The sequence below is a fragment of the Hyaena hyaena genome, unplaced genomic scaffold (assembly GCF_003009895.1).
Source record: "Hyaena hyaena isolate Hyena2069 unplaced genomic scaffold, ASM300989v1 scaffold_31, whole genome shotgun sequence".
Lineage (NCBI taxonomy): Eukaryota > Metazoa > Chordata > Mammalia > Carnivora > Hyaenidae > Hyaena > Hyaena hyaena.
In genome coordinates, this window is record NW_024080664.1 from 3,122,917 (window position 1) to 3,137,290 (window position 14,374).

General features: G+C 57.6%; 1 protein-coding gene across 12 annotated transcripts in view; it reads right to left on the reverse strand.

Moving 5' to 3' along the window:
- The window catches only part of LRRFIP1 (LRR binding FLII interacting protein 1), a 137,995-nt gene extending 123,842 nt beyond the window's left edge, over window positions 1-14,153 (reverse strand). For all 12 annotated transcript variants that reach the window (XM_039228636.1, XM_039228635.1, XM_039228632.1 and 9 more), the window contains exon 1: window positions 14,024-14,153. In XM_039228636.1, coding sequence (XP_039084567.1) covers window positions 14,024-14,119 — 96 coding nt within the window. In that variant the 5' untranslated portion in view covers window positions 14,120-14,153. The remainder of the gene's footprint in view (window positions 1-14,023) is intronic.
- Between the last annotated feature and the right edge of the window lie 221 nt (window positions 14,154-14,374).

A 14,374-nucleotide genomic window follows, 5' to 3' on the forward strand; every position in this document is an offset into this window, starting at 1 on the left:
AGTCACCACCACACTTCCTGCTTATGCTTCGACCTGCATCCATCCAGCTGGTGGCTCTTGAGTGACTCCCGTGTGCAGAGTTTGGGGGTCCCCCGGAGATGCAGCCTGGTGCTGGGCGACTAGAGCCGCTAAAAGGAAGCAGCGAGCCAGGGGACGCGTGTGGCAGGAGGAGTGGGGGACACTAGCTGCACATCTCAGGCCTGGGGCGGGAGCCGCGCAGGCCGTGAGGCCTCCCAGGAGGAGGGGAGCCAGCCAGGTGAGGGTGGAGCGTGTTGAGCCCTGAGCACCCCCTTCTCAGTCCCCTCCCCCACCTGACCCCATCTTCATCCTACAGAGGAGGAACTGAAGCTTCCAGACAGCGAAGGACCGCGTCCAAGACCCGGTTAGCGGCAGAGCCGGCTGCTTCTACGTATCCGTACTCAGAAGAAATCAAAACTTTTAAAAGCTGGCTACAAAACCGAATAAACCAGAATTACTTACAACTATACACAAGACGGCATTTATTACATGTGTCACAAAAGAGACAGGAGGCCCCAAATGGAGTCACATGTGCTAAGCCCCACATCACAAAGCAAGACCCAGGACCCGACCGAACTACGGTGCCGGCCTCCGTCAGGAGCGCAGCCTCCGCTGGTCAGCCTGGGCTTGCGTGCTCAGCACCGGGGAGGCGACCAGCCAGGTAGAGCCCTCCCGCCTCCATGCGAAGGAGGCCTTGCCTGAGACGTTCCACTGTTTGCCAGAGACTTCCCTTCCCCGCCCCTTCTGCTTGTTCAGCTCTTCAGAGCTCCCTTCCAAGTCTAGAGGGCGCTGCCCGTTCGTGAACTGTAGCATGAAGCTGGTCAGAGCTTTGAAGAACTCAGTTGGATTTAACGTTTATTTACTTTTGAGAGAGAGAGACACACACAGAGGGCAGGTAGGGGAGGGGCAGAGACAGGGAGACACAGAATCCAAAGCAGCTCCAGGCTCTGAGCTGTCAGCACAGAGCCCGACGCGGGGCTCGAACTCATGAACTGTGAGATCGTGGCCTGAGCCGAAGTCGGACGCCCAATCGACTGAGCCACCCAGGCGCCCCCACCCCCACCCCCCGTCCCGCCATTACACTTTTCTATATGACATCATTTTAAGAGGCAGCAACGGGGGGTCTAGGGTCCGGCATGCCACTCGGCAAGGCTGTGCTCCCACTCTGTTTACCGCTCAGTGTAATTATGAACCACCACGTCCCGTTCAGGGAGTTGGAAAGATCTTTATGAAAGAAAAAACACATTAAAGTATTGACACTTCACAAACCAACCCCTTCTCCCAACCCCCCCTCCCCCAAAATCCAACTGGAAAAGATCTATTAAGCCGAAAGGGATCCTAAGGCTGCATTTTCAGTTAACGAGAGGGACAGCATACCAGGTCTTCCTTCGCAAGTCGTACGTAACAGTGGAGGTCTAAGCCACAGAGGGGAATGTGACCGACACAGAACGTTAACATGTTAAGTTACTCCAGCTTCACCCCTGCAGCCTCAGGGGGCCCCACACGCCCTCGGGCCAAGGGAGCAGAGAGGGCGGAGGGCGAGAGAGTGTTGGGACACTGCTGATTTTCTGCCCCCGGGAGAATGGAGACGTGGAAGCTGCAGGTGTTGTGCTGAGCGCCGGGCACCGGGCAGGGACCCCGCACAGGACCCTGGCCTAGGGGTTTAGTTGAAGCAGCTCAGCTGTGAACAGCAAAAGCCACGTGCCTTCTAGGAGACACGGGGACAACTGTAATCCGGCGGAAACGCGCTGTGGCTGGCCTTCCTGCTGTCCCACACCAGCTCCCCGTCCGCAGGGACCCTGATGGGCCACCAGCACCGCCCTCGCTGCAAGGCCGAGGTCCGCCCCCCCCCCCCCCCCCCCCCCCCCCCCCNCCCCCCCCCCCCGCAGCGCACCTGGGATTCTGAGCGAGCGAAGGGGTGGTGCAGGCAGGTGCACTGGGGAGGCCTGGCTCCCACCGGACCCTGTGGCGGCTTGGGGTTCCTGTCCATCAGGGGACCCGGGGCTGGACGGAGCGTCATTCCAGGCCTGGCCACTTCCCGTGCGGATGCTCCTCCCAGGCTCCTCTCCTCCTCCCAGCCAGTGGGCGACCGTGGAAACGCCTCAGGTTCAGGGACGACGGCAGATTCGCCAGTGGAGGCGCCTGGCTCTGTGTCCAGGCGGCTCCTGGCAGCGATGATCTCGTCCCTGGTCTCCCCGGCGTGAAGCCAGCAGGCACAAGGCACAGCCGGTGTGGGATGTGACCCTCGATGGCCGGAACGCCGGCCCTGGCCCTGCCTGACCTCTGGGCCCAGCTGGCTCTCCGCAGCGCCCTTGTGGGCACCACGCTATTCCAGGCGCACCTGGGCCATGGCCTCGGGCCTTTTCCTAGAGGGAAAGGCAAGTCTCTGCAGCCCCAGGACTCAGTTCCTGCATCCCCCTCCCCCCTCCCCATCCCCCCCCCCGCGGCCCAAATGAGCCAGGCCTGACGTGACTTTTCACTCCAAGATCACTCTCACCAGCTCCCGCCTTCATGCCAACCCCCCCTCCCTGGGCAGCAAGTCCCTGTCGAAGGAGGAGAGAACTCAAGGTCTGACCCAGTGCTGCACCCTCCGGCCTCGAGCGCACTCGGGAACACAGCAAAGAGGCACCAAGCTGGCAGCTGACGTCCTAGCTTCCTGAGTCTGCGGCTGCTCCCGGAACCTTCCACGCGAGCCCTCTGGGGCATGGCGCACCTGCTGACTTCGGGGAGCGGGAGCTGGGAGCCAGCCCGAGCTCCCCGCCCCCACGGAGCTGCTGCACCCAGGGTCAGGGCTGAGCGAGGGCCAGGTTTGTGGGGCTGAGGCGAGCAGGGCCCAGCTCTGCTGCAAAGCTGGGGTGGCCGTGGGAAAATGCCAGAGGCGCTTCTCCACGGGGCCTTCTCGTCTCCGGGGCACCTGCCAATGTTGGGCGCACTTTGTTTGTCGCCCCTGGGGAGAAGCCGGGATGCTGTTGAGTCTCCCACAACGTGCAGGGCAGCCTTCCCCCCAGCGGGGAGCCGTCCCCCCGAATATCTGAGCGTCCACAGCGCAGAGGCCGGAGACCCTGATGTACAAGAAAAGTAAGAGGAGGAACGTGGGAAACTGAGACGGGGGTGGGGGGTGGGGGCGAGGCCACAGCTTCATGTGACAGACGGGCAGGTGATTCAGTGGCTCCCAAGAGGGCAGGTAAGCCTGGAGATAAACCACGAGGCCTGGCGTGGTGGGGGGGACACAGCCTCCAGCGTGGGGACCGCGGCCCCGAAGAGTCGCTGCCTGACCACGAGGCAGCTCGCAAGTCTGATGGCCTCTTACTCTCGATCCTCAAATTCAAAGCCAAGAAGCAGAAACGCTGTTGGAAACAGTCCTTCCCATCCTGCTGGTCAGCTGCACACGTTCTCTGGACTCCACGGGAGCCACAGGGTCATGGTGCTGAAGACGCGCGCGGTGCTTAAGTGGCCGATGTCCGTGCGCTCACGCAGTCATGAACCTGCCTCAGAGCCGTCCGTGACCCTGCACGTGGGGACCCGCCTTCCGGGGGTTTCCGTTCCCGCAGTCCGCTCTCCCTCCTCTCGGCTGCCTCCGGGGAGGGGGGCCTCACCCCTGCCCCTGGAAGAGCGGTTCTGGGCACATCCTGACCAGTCAAGTGCCGCCACAGCCTCTTTCTGGAGGTGGACGGGGCCACAGAGGCAGAAAACCACCAGGGCTCGTGAGCGCCCTCCGTATACCAGGCCCTGCTCTGTGTGTCCCGGGCACGACTCGTGACTGTAGCCACCCAGGGAGCCTTCTTCCTCTTGCACAGACAGAGGAAAGGGGGTCGGATACAATGACCTGCCTGTTGTCACCCAACTTAAGGTGGCTGACGGTGCTCCTTCCACGGAGCCACGTTTTCCCGCGGCCCCCGTATGCTCCTCCTCTGCGCCAGGCCACGGGTGACAGGGAGCCGTGTTCTGCGTTACGGAACACGCCTCCAGCACGGTGTATCACAACGAAGCGTAAATCACTGCTCTGAGCTTCTGCTGGCCACCCAGTGGCCGCGAGCCATGGTGGCTACTTAAATGTACACGAATTAAAATTCAATAAAATTTAAGGTGCAGTTCCTCACCAGACTGGCCACATTTCAGGTGTCCAGCAGCCACGCAGGGCTAGAGGCTGCCACGGTCCCCAGTGGGGATACAGGGTGCCACCATCATGGCGGAAAGTCCTAGAAACCAGGCCTGCTCTGGATGGTGTTAAGATGTGTCTGGGGTAACTTACAGCAGTATCCTCGGGCTCCCAGGGTGAAGACACAGTCCAGATGGAAACTGTATCTTTGTTTCAACCTGGAAGCCTCCACATCTTCCCCTGTGCCAAAGAGACATCAGGTGAAAAATAAAAATAAATCAAGGATAATGGTTAAAAAAGTGGATATACTTAGGAGATGGGGCTTAAAAGCAAAACAAAAACTTTAGATACCCTGGGCTCCTTTAGGTTTCCATATCGTCACGACCACCATGTGATTTTTCATTTACTCCCCCAAGCCGAGAAGTGGGTGGAAGAGTCGCAACTTAATACGCCAGGGGAGGCCCTGAGCGGCCCTGGCTCTTACCTATTTGCTGATCCACGAGCTTCCCCACTGCCAACACCGGATCACATTCTGCCTACCTAAACTCTCCAGGTGTCCTGTATTCGTTTCATAGCTCAGATTTTAGAGAGGTTTCCAAACAAATGAGTGAATTATCCTTGGCGCGTGAAGCTATAAAAATTTTGTTTTCATAACTCCCCATGTTTGCTCATCTAATTTAATCTCTTATTCCACTCTCAGTGGAAGAATATCGTCATGACCAGCTCCCTCGTCCAGGCTGTAGGGACGTTAGAGATTATTCGGTCCTGTTACAAATCTCGGATCAATTCTCAGTGTTCTTCGCAACCCTCGCCACCGCTGACTCAAAACCAAAACTGTACCTACACGAGCCAAATGAGGGAGGTTTGGTCTGACAGCATGAAGCCGCATTTCCTTCCAATACTGACTCTGTCCAGGGCACTGGCTTCGCAGACGAGGGACCTGGATTCCCATCAGGCTGCGCCTGTGCCCTGAGGAGCTACTTCACCAGGTGCGAGCACTTCAGCCGCGCCCCCGGGGCTGCCCTGTCCCCCCTTGTGGCACGCCCCCTCCTGGCTTTGGCCAAATTGTTCTCATAGTGTTTTAGTGCCTCGTTCTCAGATCTGAATGGAGAGCCAAGGATCACCACAGGCCTGGAAGAGGCTTTAAGATAACAGAGGCTGCAAGTGAAAGTGTGACTTCTTCTTTGCCAATTCTGATGCCTTTGATTTCCTTTTGTTGTCTGATGGCTGATGCTAGGGCTTCCAGCACTATGTTAAACAGCAGTGGTGAGAGGCGACATCCCTGTCCTGTACCTGATCTCAGGGGGAAAGCTCTCAGGTTTTCCCCGTTGAGGATGACGTCAGCTGAAGGCTTCTCATAGATGGCTTTTATAATGTTTAAGTAGGTTCCTTCTATCCTGACTTTTTCTAGAGTCTTTATTAAGAAGGGATGCTGTATTTTGTCAAATGTTTTTTCTGCATCTGTCGACAGGATCATATGGTTTTTATCTTTTCTTTTGTTGATGTGATGTATCACATTGATTGAATGGATCAAGAAGATGTGGTTTATCTACACGATGGAATACTACATGGCAATGAGGAAGAATGAAATCTGGCCACGTGTAGCAACATGGATGGACCTTGAGGGTGTTATGCTGAGCGAAATAAGTCAGGCAGAGAAGGACAGATACCATATGTTTGCACGTATAGGAGGATTAGGAGGAACCTAACGAAGGACCATGGGGGAGAAGAAGGGGGGAAATGGTGGGGGAGAGGGAGGGGGCAAACCATGAGAGACTCTGGAATGCTGAGAACAAACCGAGGACTGATGGATGGGGGGGAGGGGGGAGATGGGCATGGAGGGGGGCACTTGTGGGGATGAGCACTGGGTGTTATATGGAAACTAACTTGACAGTAAACTATTTGTAAAAAAAAAAAAAAAAAAGAGGCTGCAACAAAGAAATGGAAAGAAAGAGACCATAAAGCAGCAGACCAAAAAAAAAAAAGTTTTGGGGAAAACAACAAATTAAGATCCTCAGAAGGACAAGAAAAGGTGCTACATTTGAGAAATCAGAGACGATGCCATAAAAAAGGAATGAAGGATAACGACCAAAAAAAAAAAAAGACAACCCCACCTTATTGAAATGAAATATGGAATAGAAAAGTTTGGTAGAAGGAGTGGAAGATACAGTTGAATCATCTCCCACAAAGTATCACCAAGTGAAGAAAGCGAGAGAATGGGAATGAAGAGGAAGTTATTCTCCACAAAGGAGCTGCTGTAAAAGAGACAGAGAAAATGATGGAGAAAGAAAAATTCAGAAAATTCCCCAGAACTTTAGGATGCATGTTTCTCATATCCAATGAACCCAACGAATATATATGGGGGAAAAATCCAGAACACTAAAGATCAAGAGAAGGTTCTAAAAGCTTCTAGGGAGTAAAAGCAGAGATCATACAAGATACTGAAAATACACAATGCATCAAAATTCTCAAAGCAATCCTGAAAGCTGGAATAAAATGGAAAAAAGTCTTAAAATGATGGTAGAAAATAGCTTTTAATTTTATTTTCTTAAGAACTATTAGTTTATTTAACTGACTAGGCATTATGGTCACAGGAGTCAATATCCAAAGAGCATGAAAAGTTAAACCTGGCAAAGCTGCTTCCACTCACATCCACACTCCACGTGCTCTGCTGGGCTTTCTTCTTGCAAATGCAGAGAAATCCTTGCCCTTCTCACTTAAGGGACAGCGGGCTATTTTCCTTTTCTGCACATTGCTTCTTTCACTGAACAATGCATGCTGGAAATAATCTCAAAGAATACATAGAAATCTTTGTCATTCTTTGGAGAGGTATTTTTAACCTGGAAGGCTACCGTCAGCCTAACTATCAGTCAAGTATGAGGGTAGAATAGTCATTTTCAGACAGGCAAACGCTTAGGAAGAGCTACTGAAGGGCCAAGGACATGTTCTAGCAAAACGAGACAGGCAATAATTCAAGGAAGAAGACAATCCAGAATCTGACAAAGGGGGTCCAACCCAACAGAATCGTGGCAGGCAGAACTCGCAGAGTCATGGCAAAGGGACACAAGGAACAAGTCCCGGGAGTGCCCAGAGCAGACTGGGGGAGGGGGCGGAGGAGGGGGGTCGAATCCCAGGAGGGAAGGAAGGGGAAATGGTAGATGGCCTGGTTTGCTGAATCACACAGGAAACAGTACTGTGAGGGGCTCTGTTGACAAGTTTTTGAAGAACTCGGGGCGCCTGGGGGGGCTCAGTTGGTTAAGTGTCCGACTTTGGCTCAGGTCATGATCTCGCGGTCCGTGGGTTCGAGCCCCACGTCGGGCTCTGTGCTGACAGCTCAGGGCCTAGAGCTGCTTCCAATTCTGTGTCTCCCTCTCTCTGCCCCTCCCCTGCTCATGCTCTGTCTCTCTCTGTCTCTCAAAAATAAATAAATGTGCAAATAAATTTAAAAAACATGAAAAGTTTGGGGCGCCTGGGTGGCTTAGTCGGTTGAGCGTCCGACTTTCGCTTAGGTCATGATCTCGTGGTTCGTGGGTTCGAGCCCCGCGTCGGGCTCTGTGCTGACTGCCAGCACAGAGCCTGGAGCATGTTTCAGTCTGTGACTCCCTCTCTCTCTGACCCTCACCTGCTCATGCTGTCTCTCTCTCTCTCTCCTAGAAATAAATTAAAAAACATAAAAAAAAACATGAAATGTTTTTGAAGAACTGGACATGACAGACATGTAGACAGAAAAACAATTGAAAAACAAACAAACAAATCATTCACTGCAGAAAAGGCAGAGAGCTGTCCGAGGACAGAAACGTAGGTGTTCTCTGCTCCGCAGACACATGGCGCGTGATGTCCCCGTCACCTCCAGCCTCTACAGGCTCATGCTGAGTGAGGTCTTCTCAGGAAATAGCTCGTGTGCCCTCCTGACCCCCGTGGGAAGTGCACTCAAACCTTTCCCACCGTACACGTGGGGCACCTGAGCCACAAAGTGAAGTAACTCCCCGTAGGTCACGGAGTAGGTGGTGGAGCCGGGACCTGAACCCAGGACTCGGACCCTAGGGGCACCATCCTCCTTCGCTGCCCGTTGTTCTACTACGTGACCAACCCCGAACCACGTCACGACCGTGGAGGGTGGGAGGGCGGGAAGGCGGGAAACGGGGCCCCAGCGCCCCAGCCCCCCAGCCAGGAAGCCGGCACTCAGTGTCCACGCTTGGAAAATCGATTGAGTGCACACGTGTATTATTTATAGACACAGAGCTGATCGCCACCTCGTTCCGGGTCTTGTCAGGCCATTGAGAACTTGGCCCTGATGGAGTGATATGAGAAGCCGTTGGAGAGTTTTAATTAGAGAAGTGACATGATCTGACATATCTTAAAAGGATCACCCAGCTGCCGTGTGGAGAACGGCCTGAGAATACGGGACAAGGGGAAAACCTCTATTACCTTAAATAACATTACAGTTTAGAAGTCGAGAGAACGCGAAAGGACGGGGCCGGGGGGAGGAGCACAGACTCTCCCCTGAGATGCCATGCCCGGTGGCCAGAGGTCAGCTGGGGACCAGAGCCCCAGAGATGGGAAGCGAGGGGCTTGACCGCAGGATGCCACGGGCAACCGGGCCTGGGCCGGAGCTGAGAAGTTGGTTCCAAAGTGGAGGCAGCCTGGGCGTCGAACCGGCACCCTCTGGGTTGCCTTGGGCCAGTCACTTCGCACCTCTGAGCCTGCGTTGCTCTGTCAGACAGAAATCTACTCTAAACTCTGCTCCTGGGTTTCCATGTAATTACGGGGGAAGCTTCTGGAATGCTGCAGGCCTCAGAAGCGACCTCAGCTCCCACCTCTGCCCTGTCCGATCCCGTCCCCCGACGAGGCTCACGATCGGCAGGCCCAGCGGGAATCCGGGCCCTCCGATTTCCCACCCGCGGGGCCATCTCTGCGTGTCACCCTCATGCAAGTCTCAGCCCTGACCACGAAACCGGTGAATGACAAGAGTCGCCCAGAAAAGGCCGAGGGAGACAGCTGGCTCTCTGACAGAAATAGCCGAGGGCGGGGCCCGCAGGACTGTCCGCAGCTGAGCTCCTGACCCCATGTCCAACCAGAGCCACCTTGCTGGGACTCACCGAGACAGCCCAAGGTCACAGGCTCAGTGTGCACCCCTGAGGGCCCAGACTCGGTGACAAAAATCCCCTCGGACGCCTGTCTTGTCACATTCCTAGTGCCCCCTGGCGACACATGGAGATGTGTGTGTCCGTCTCAGGCGGAAGGGGCCGGGGAGGGTCTGGGGTGTGAGGATTTGGGGCTCTTCCTGCGGAACGTGCGGGGCTGGGCCCCCTCGCCCCTTCCCACGCCCTGGAAGACGGAGGCACGGCCGCGTCCCAGGTCCCACACGACCGACAACGCTGGAGGACGCCATCCAGTCCGCGTCCCAAACAGTTGTATCTCCAGGCCGAGCTCAGAAGGGCCAAGGTCACCTGGAAAAAAGGCCCGAGGGCCACAGTTCAGATGACGGGACACGGGCCACAGCACAGACCGTGTGCGGGGAAGGCTGGCTCGGCGCCGCCTCACCTGAGGGCAGGGCGCCGGGGCCGGGGACCAGGGTGCTGTCGGGCTGGCTGGGCCCGCTCCCGGGTGGGAGGCGAGGGAGAGGCTGCAGGCTGAGCCCCGTTTCCAGGACGTTCTGGAATAGACCTTGTGCGCCCCACCCCCGCCTGGCTTGAGGCTGGAGGACAAAAGGGGCAGCCCCCCTCCCTCAAGACAAGCTGACTTAGGACGGCTACTTGGGGAAGGAAGGGGTGAGGGGGGCCCGGGCCAGTAAAATGAAAGGGAGATTTAGGCTGAGAATGTCCTCTATTTACAGGACCACCCAGAATGCAGCGCGGGGTTGCCCTAAGCTGGGGTCCCCGGAAGCAGAGCCTGAGGCAGGGGTTCGTATGCAGGTTCATATCCAGGGAGCAGAGGCAGCAGAAGAGGGGTGAGGGGGGCGGCGGGACAGGGGCAGGAGAGGCCTCAGCGGAGTTTCCCCCGCCCCCACCCTGGCCCGCAGGGGCTGGACCAGAGTTAGCTCCACCTTGAAGCAAGGGAGGGGACATTTCATCTCCTCACACCCCTGGGTCAACAGCTGCAGGCTGCCCGGGGGGGGGGGGGGGGCACACCCCTCCCCCACAGCGACTCCTGTGTGGCCAGGGGCACCTTTCCAGTGAAGGGGCAGCTGTGAGCCTCCAGGACCTGCACTCACAGGCCAGGGAGTCAACACCGCAGAGAAGAGGGATCCAGGCGTCCTGTGTCCCAGGGACAGGCACAGGGGGTGCGGAGCGGCCTCAGGGGGGATGACTCACTCACGGCCTCTGTTAAAGGGCCCACAAGTCCACTGCTAATGCAGCTTGCATGCGATTTTAAAAAATATAATGTTTATTTATTTTTGAGAGAGAGAGAGAGAGACACACAGAACGTGAGTGGGGGAGGGGCAGAGAGAAAGGGAGACAGAATCCGAAACAGGCTCCAGGCCCTGAGCTGTCAGCACAGAGCCCGACGCGGGGCTCGAACCCACGAACCGCGAGATCCTGACCTGAGCGGAGGTTGGACACTCAACCAACCCAGCCTCCCAGGCGCCCCGATCTCCTTTTAAAATTTTTCTGCTGCTGTTCTCCTTTCGGGAGGAACGCTCTGGATTGCCTCCGGCCCCGGGAGAGCAGCGGCAGGGCGCGGGGAGAAACTGGGATGCCACCCAGCACCTTTAGCAGAATGTCAAACGTGGTGGGAGAGGAAAATGCATCTGCTTTCAACACACCTTTCCCCAGGGTGTGAGAAACAGCGCCCACGCCTTCAGCGGCACGAGTGTCTCAAAGTGCTTGCTGGGCCTCGTTCCCGACAACAGCTTGCCCGGACCCCACGTCAGGGACCAGCTACTGGTGCCGACGCAGCTGCGGCGTTTCACAGTCACAACCGCATTTACCACAAACCTGCCGCGGTGAAACCGTACGGCACTGCGGGAAGAGGAATGTGTCCACTTCCACTGAGTGCGGGCTCCGCTTCCCGCACGTACCCGGGAGGGTCCCAGCCCCTGGGCAGACCCGGCCCTGCCCGGCCACTCTCCTTCCTGCTCAGCGACCCCGCCAGGGGGCTTCAGGTCACTCGGCCCAGAATGCTCCTTATTCTCTAGAGGGCACATTCCTGGACACCCGCCCACGTCCACCTTCTCAAACACGCCCCGGTTATCATTCAGCCCCCCTCACTGCCTCCCCCCCCAAATGCTGCAGAGGCAGCCAGCGTCCCCCATTTCCAGGATGGGCCTGACAGGTCCCAGGGGAGGACTCCCCCCACCCCCCACGCCCACACAGGGACTGGCGTGGGCTGCCGAGTCAACAGTCCCGGTCACAGTTTGGCTCAGGAACAGCCAGGGAACCACGTGGAGATGTGTCATGGAAGATGCTTCTAGATCCCAGGAGAGAGGCTGGGGGTGGGCTCATGGGGGGCAGTGTGGGAACACGGCAGCCAGTCCGCGGGGGCAAGGGAGCCTGGAGACGAGGCCGTCTGTAGCCGCAAGGTGCCGTGGAGAGAAGGGGCCAGTGGAGGGGCCGGCCAGGAGCCCCCACCCCAGCCAGGGTATTCCTCGCGGAGGCCAGGCCAGGTCAGGGTTTCCGTCCCTTCAAGAAAAAACTCAAAATGCCATTTCCTCCAGGAAGCCGCCTCTGATTGCCATTCCTAGTCCCACCGATAAACGGGAACTCTCTCCTTGCCAAACTTCCAGTGCACAACACGCACGCCCTTTCAACATCAGCTCTTTTCCTGTCTTCTGTTACAGTTATTGATCTACAGGTCAGACCCCGTTCTGACCCAACTCTTGGAGGGCAATCCTCTTCAGGTCCATCACTGTGTCCCACTCTCCCGAATCGATGAGCAGATGAGAAGGCACCTAACTTAGAACAATTTTGTTGATTTTTATAAGAAGGCTCAAGAACTCCCTGGTGAACAGCTACTTGCCATTTGAATGGTGATTTTAATTTTCACAGTTGGGCACTAAATTCAATTTGTAGCAATACATAAAATGTTGCACCTGCTCTTCTCACCATTACAGATAATGCCACCCAGCACTTGTGACAGCCCCATCTGTGGATGGTTTTCACGGGAGGCCAGTGGGTAGATCTCACATTTACCTAGTTACTCGCTGCCTGTATGCTGCTCCTTGGCTCTCATCCTGCCAGCCAAAGCGGATTTCTTCTCCCCATTTCAGAGACCAGAAGACAGAGGCTGAAAGGGGTGGAGTAACTCCTGTCCCTAGGATCACAGAGCCCGGGACTGACTCTCAAGTCTGAATCTGTCACTGCCATCTGCATCTCCCTGGCTGGGGGGCAGGGCCTTGGGTTCCCGGTCCTCAGGACCTCAAGGATGTCATCCCAAGCCTTTCCTCCCAATCCAAAGCAGCAGGTACCAGGCCGACTTAGCGGGTGCTCAGTCTTCTGTTCCTTTGTCCATAAGCACCCGCGGAAAGACAAGGCCACCCGTCCCCTCTGGCCTCCCAGAGAACACTTGCTTGGTCTTTTCGTCAAATACATGCATAAGTGACTGTTCTCACAGCGGTGGGGATTATATTCAAGCTACTACTTTTAGCCAATGTCTTTATTTAGCCAAATGTACTTTAAGTTCCCGGAACTTCCTTTGTTTGTTCATTAATGCAACACACTTCGGAGCACGGACCACAGCCTGAGTCTACGTGGAGCTCTGGGGATACACCGCTGAGTAAGGTATTCCTGCCTGCATGTCACCTCTTCCAGGGTGAACAAATCACGCTGAGGCACAGAGACGCCCACACCGGGCGCAGGGAGCGAGAGCTAGAGGAGCCGGGGGGAGGCGGGGAGACTTCTGCCCGGGGCGATCTGGGAGGTCTCACAGAGGACACAAATCGACAGTGGGTTTTAAGGGATGAATAGGAGTTTGCCTGGAAAGCCCTTTTATCCAAAGTCTTTATCCATTTCAGGATGCAACAAATACTGATCGACGGCCAGGTGTCCCTGAACGCCAAATCGAGTACTTGCGACTGAGGACGCCGGAGAGCGGGTTATAGAGTAGACCTCAGTAAACAGCCGATGGGGACAAGGAGAGCCCACGGCCAGACGGCCTGGGAACGTCCCCGCGCGAGGCCAGTGCTGTGCAGGCTCACTGCTCATCACAACCCACCACGTGGAAGGGAACTCATGAGGAGGGATGAACTGTGTCTGCAGAGACGTTCTTTACAGTTAGCCACACAGGACACAACTCCCAAGGTACAAAAGGGCGCGGGGACCAAAATCAAGCCTCCTTTGTCACTGGGGCCCAGGGAGCTGCGGCCAATCTGCTGAGCAACCTTCAACGTCATTGGTTAGTTTAACCCTAAGGTTGGCCCCCTGCGGGGAAAGGCTCCGGACAGGGAGGCTCACACTTAGAGCTCATCACCAGGTTCAGATAAACCGCCCAGGAAACTTGGAGGAAACCCCCCGGCGCCCTGGACCGGTCCGGACACAAGGTTCCCGGTGACCCCGAGCTCATGCCCAAGCTGCACCTGCGTGACAGACGATCCATGACCAATGGTCACAGGCATGAACCAGGCCGTTTTGCCAGGGCCATGTGGCCTCCGGGGTCGGCCTACTCCACCCCCACGATGCCGCGCGACAAAGCCGGGCGCTCGCCCCCCGACCCCGCGGGCCCAGGCGGTGAAGGGGGGCGCCCTGAGCCGCCCGCGCCTGCTGCGCTCCCCGAGGGGGACTGCGGCCCCCGGGGAGCCGGGCGTGGGGGAGGGGTCGGCGTCGCTGGCCCGTCCCCGGGGGCCGAGGACCCGCCCGCGCCGCCGGCGGACAGAGACGACCGACCGAAGCGCGACAGCCGCGCGACCGCCGCGGCTGCGCCCCCGCCCCCCGCCCCCCGCTCCCGCCCCGCGGGCCCCCGGCCGCCCACCTCGCGCGCGATCTGGTTCAGCGCGTCGTCCTCCGCCGTCAGCCGCTCCCGGTTGGGGAGCCGCTTGCGCCCCGAGCCCTGCGTGCCCATGTCCATCGGCCGCGCCGCCCGCTGCCGCCGCTCGCGCCCCTCTCGGGCCGGCCCCGCTCCGCCCCTCCCTCCGCCGCGGCGTCATGGCGTCAGCGGGCGCGGGCCGGGGACGCGGGGACACGCCGGAGGGGGAGGCGCGGGGGCCGGGGACGCGGGGACACGCCGGAGGGGGCGGCGCGGGGGCCGGGGGCGCGGGGACACGCCGGAGGGGGCGGCGCGGGGGCCGGGGGCGCGGGGACACGCCGGAGGGGGGCGGCGCGG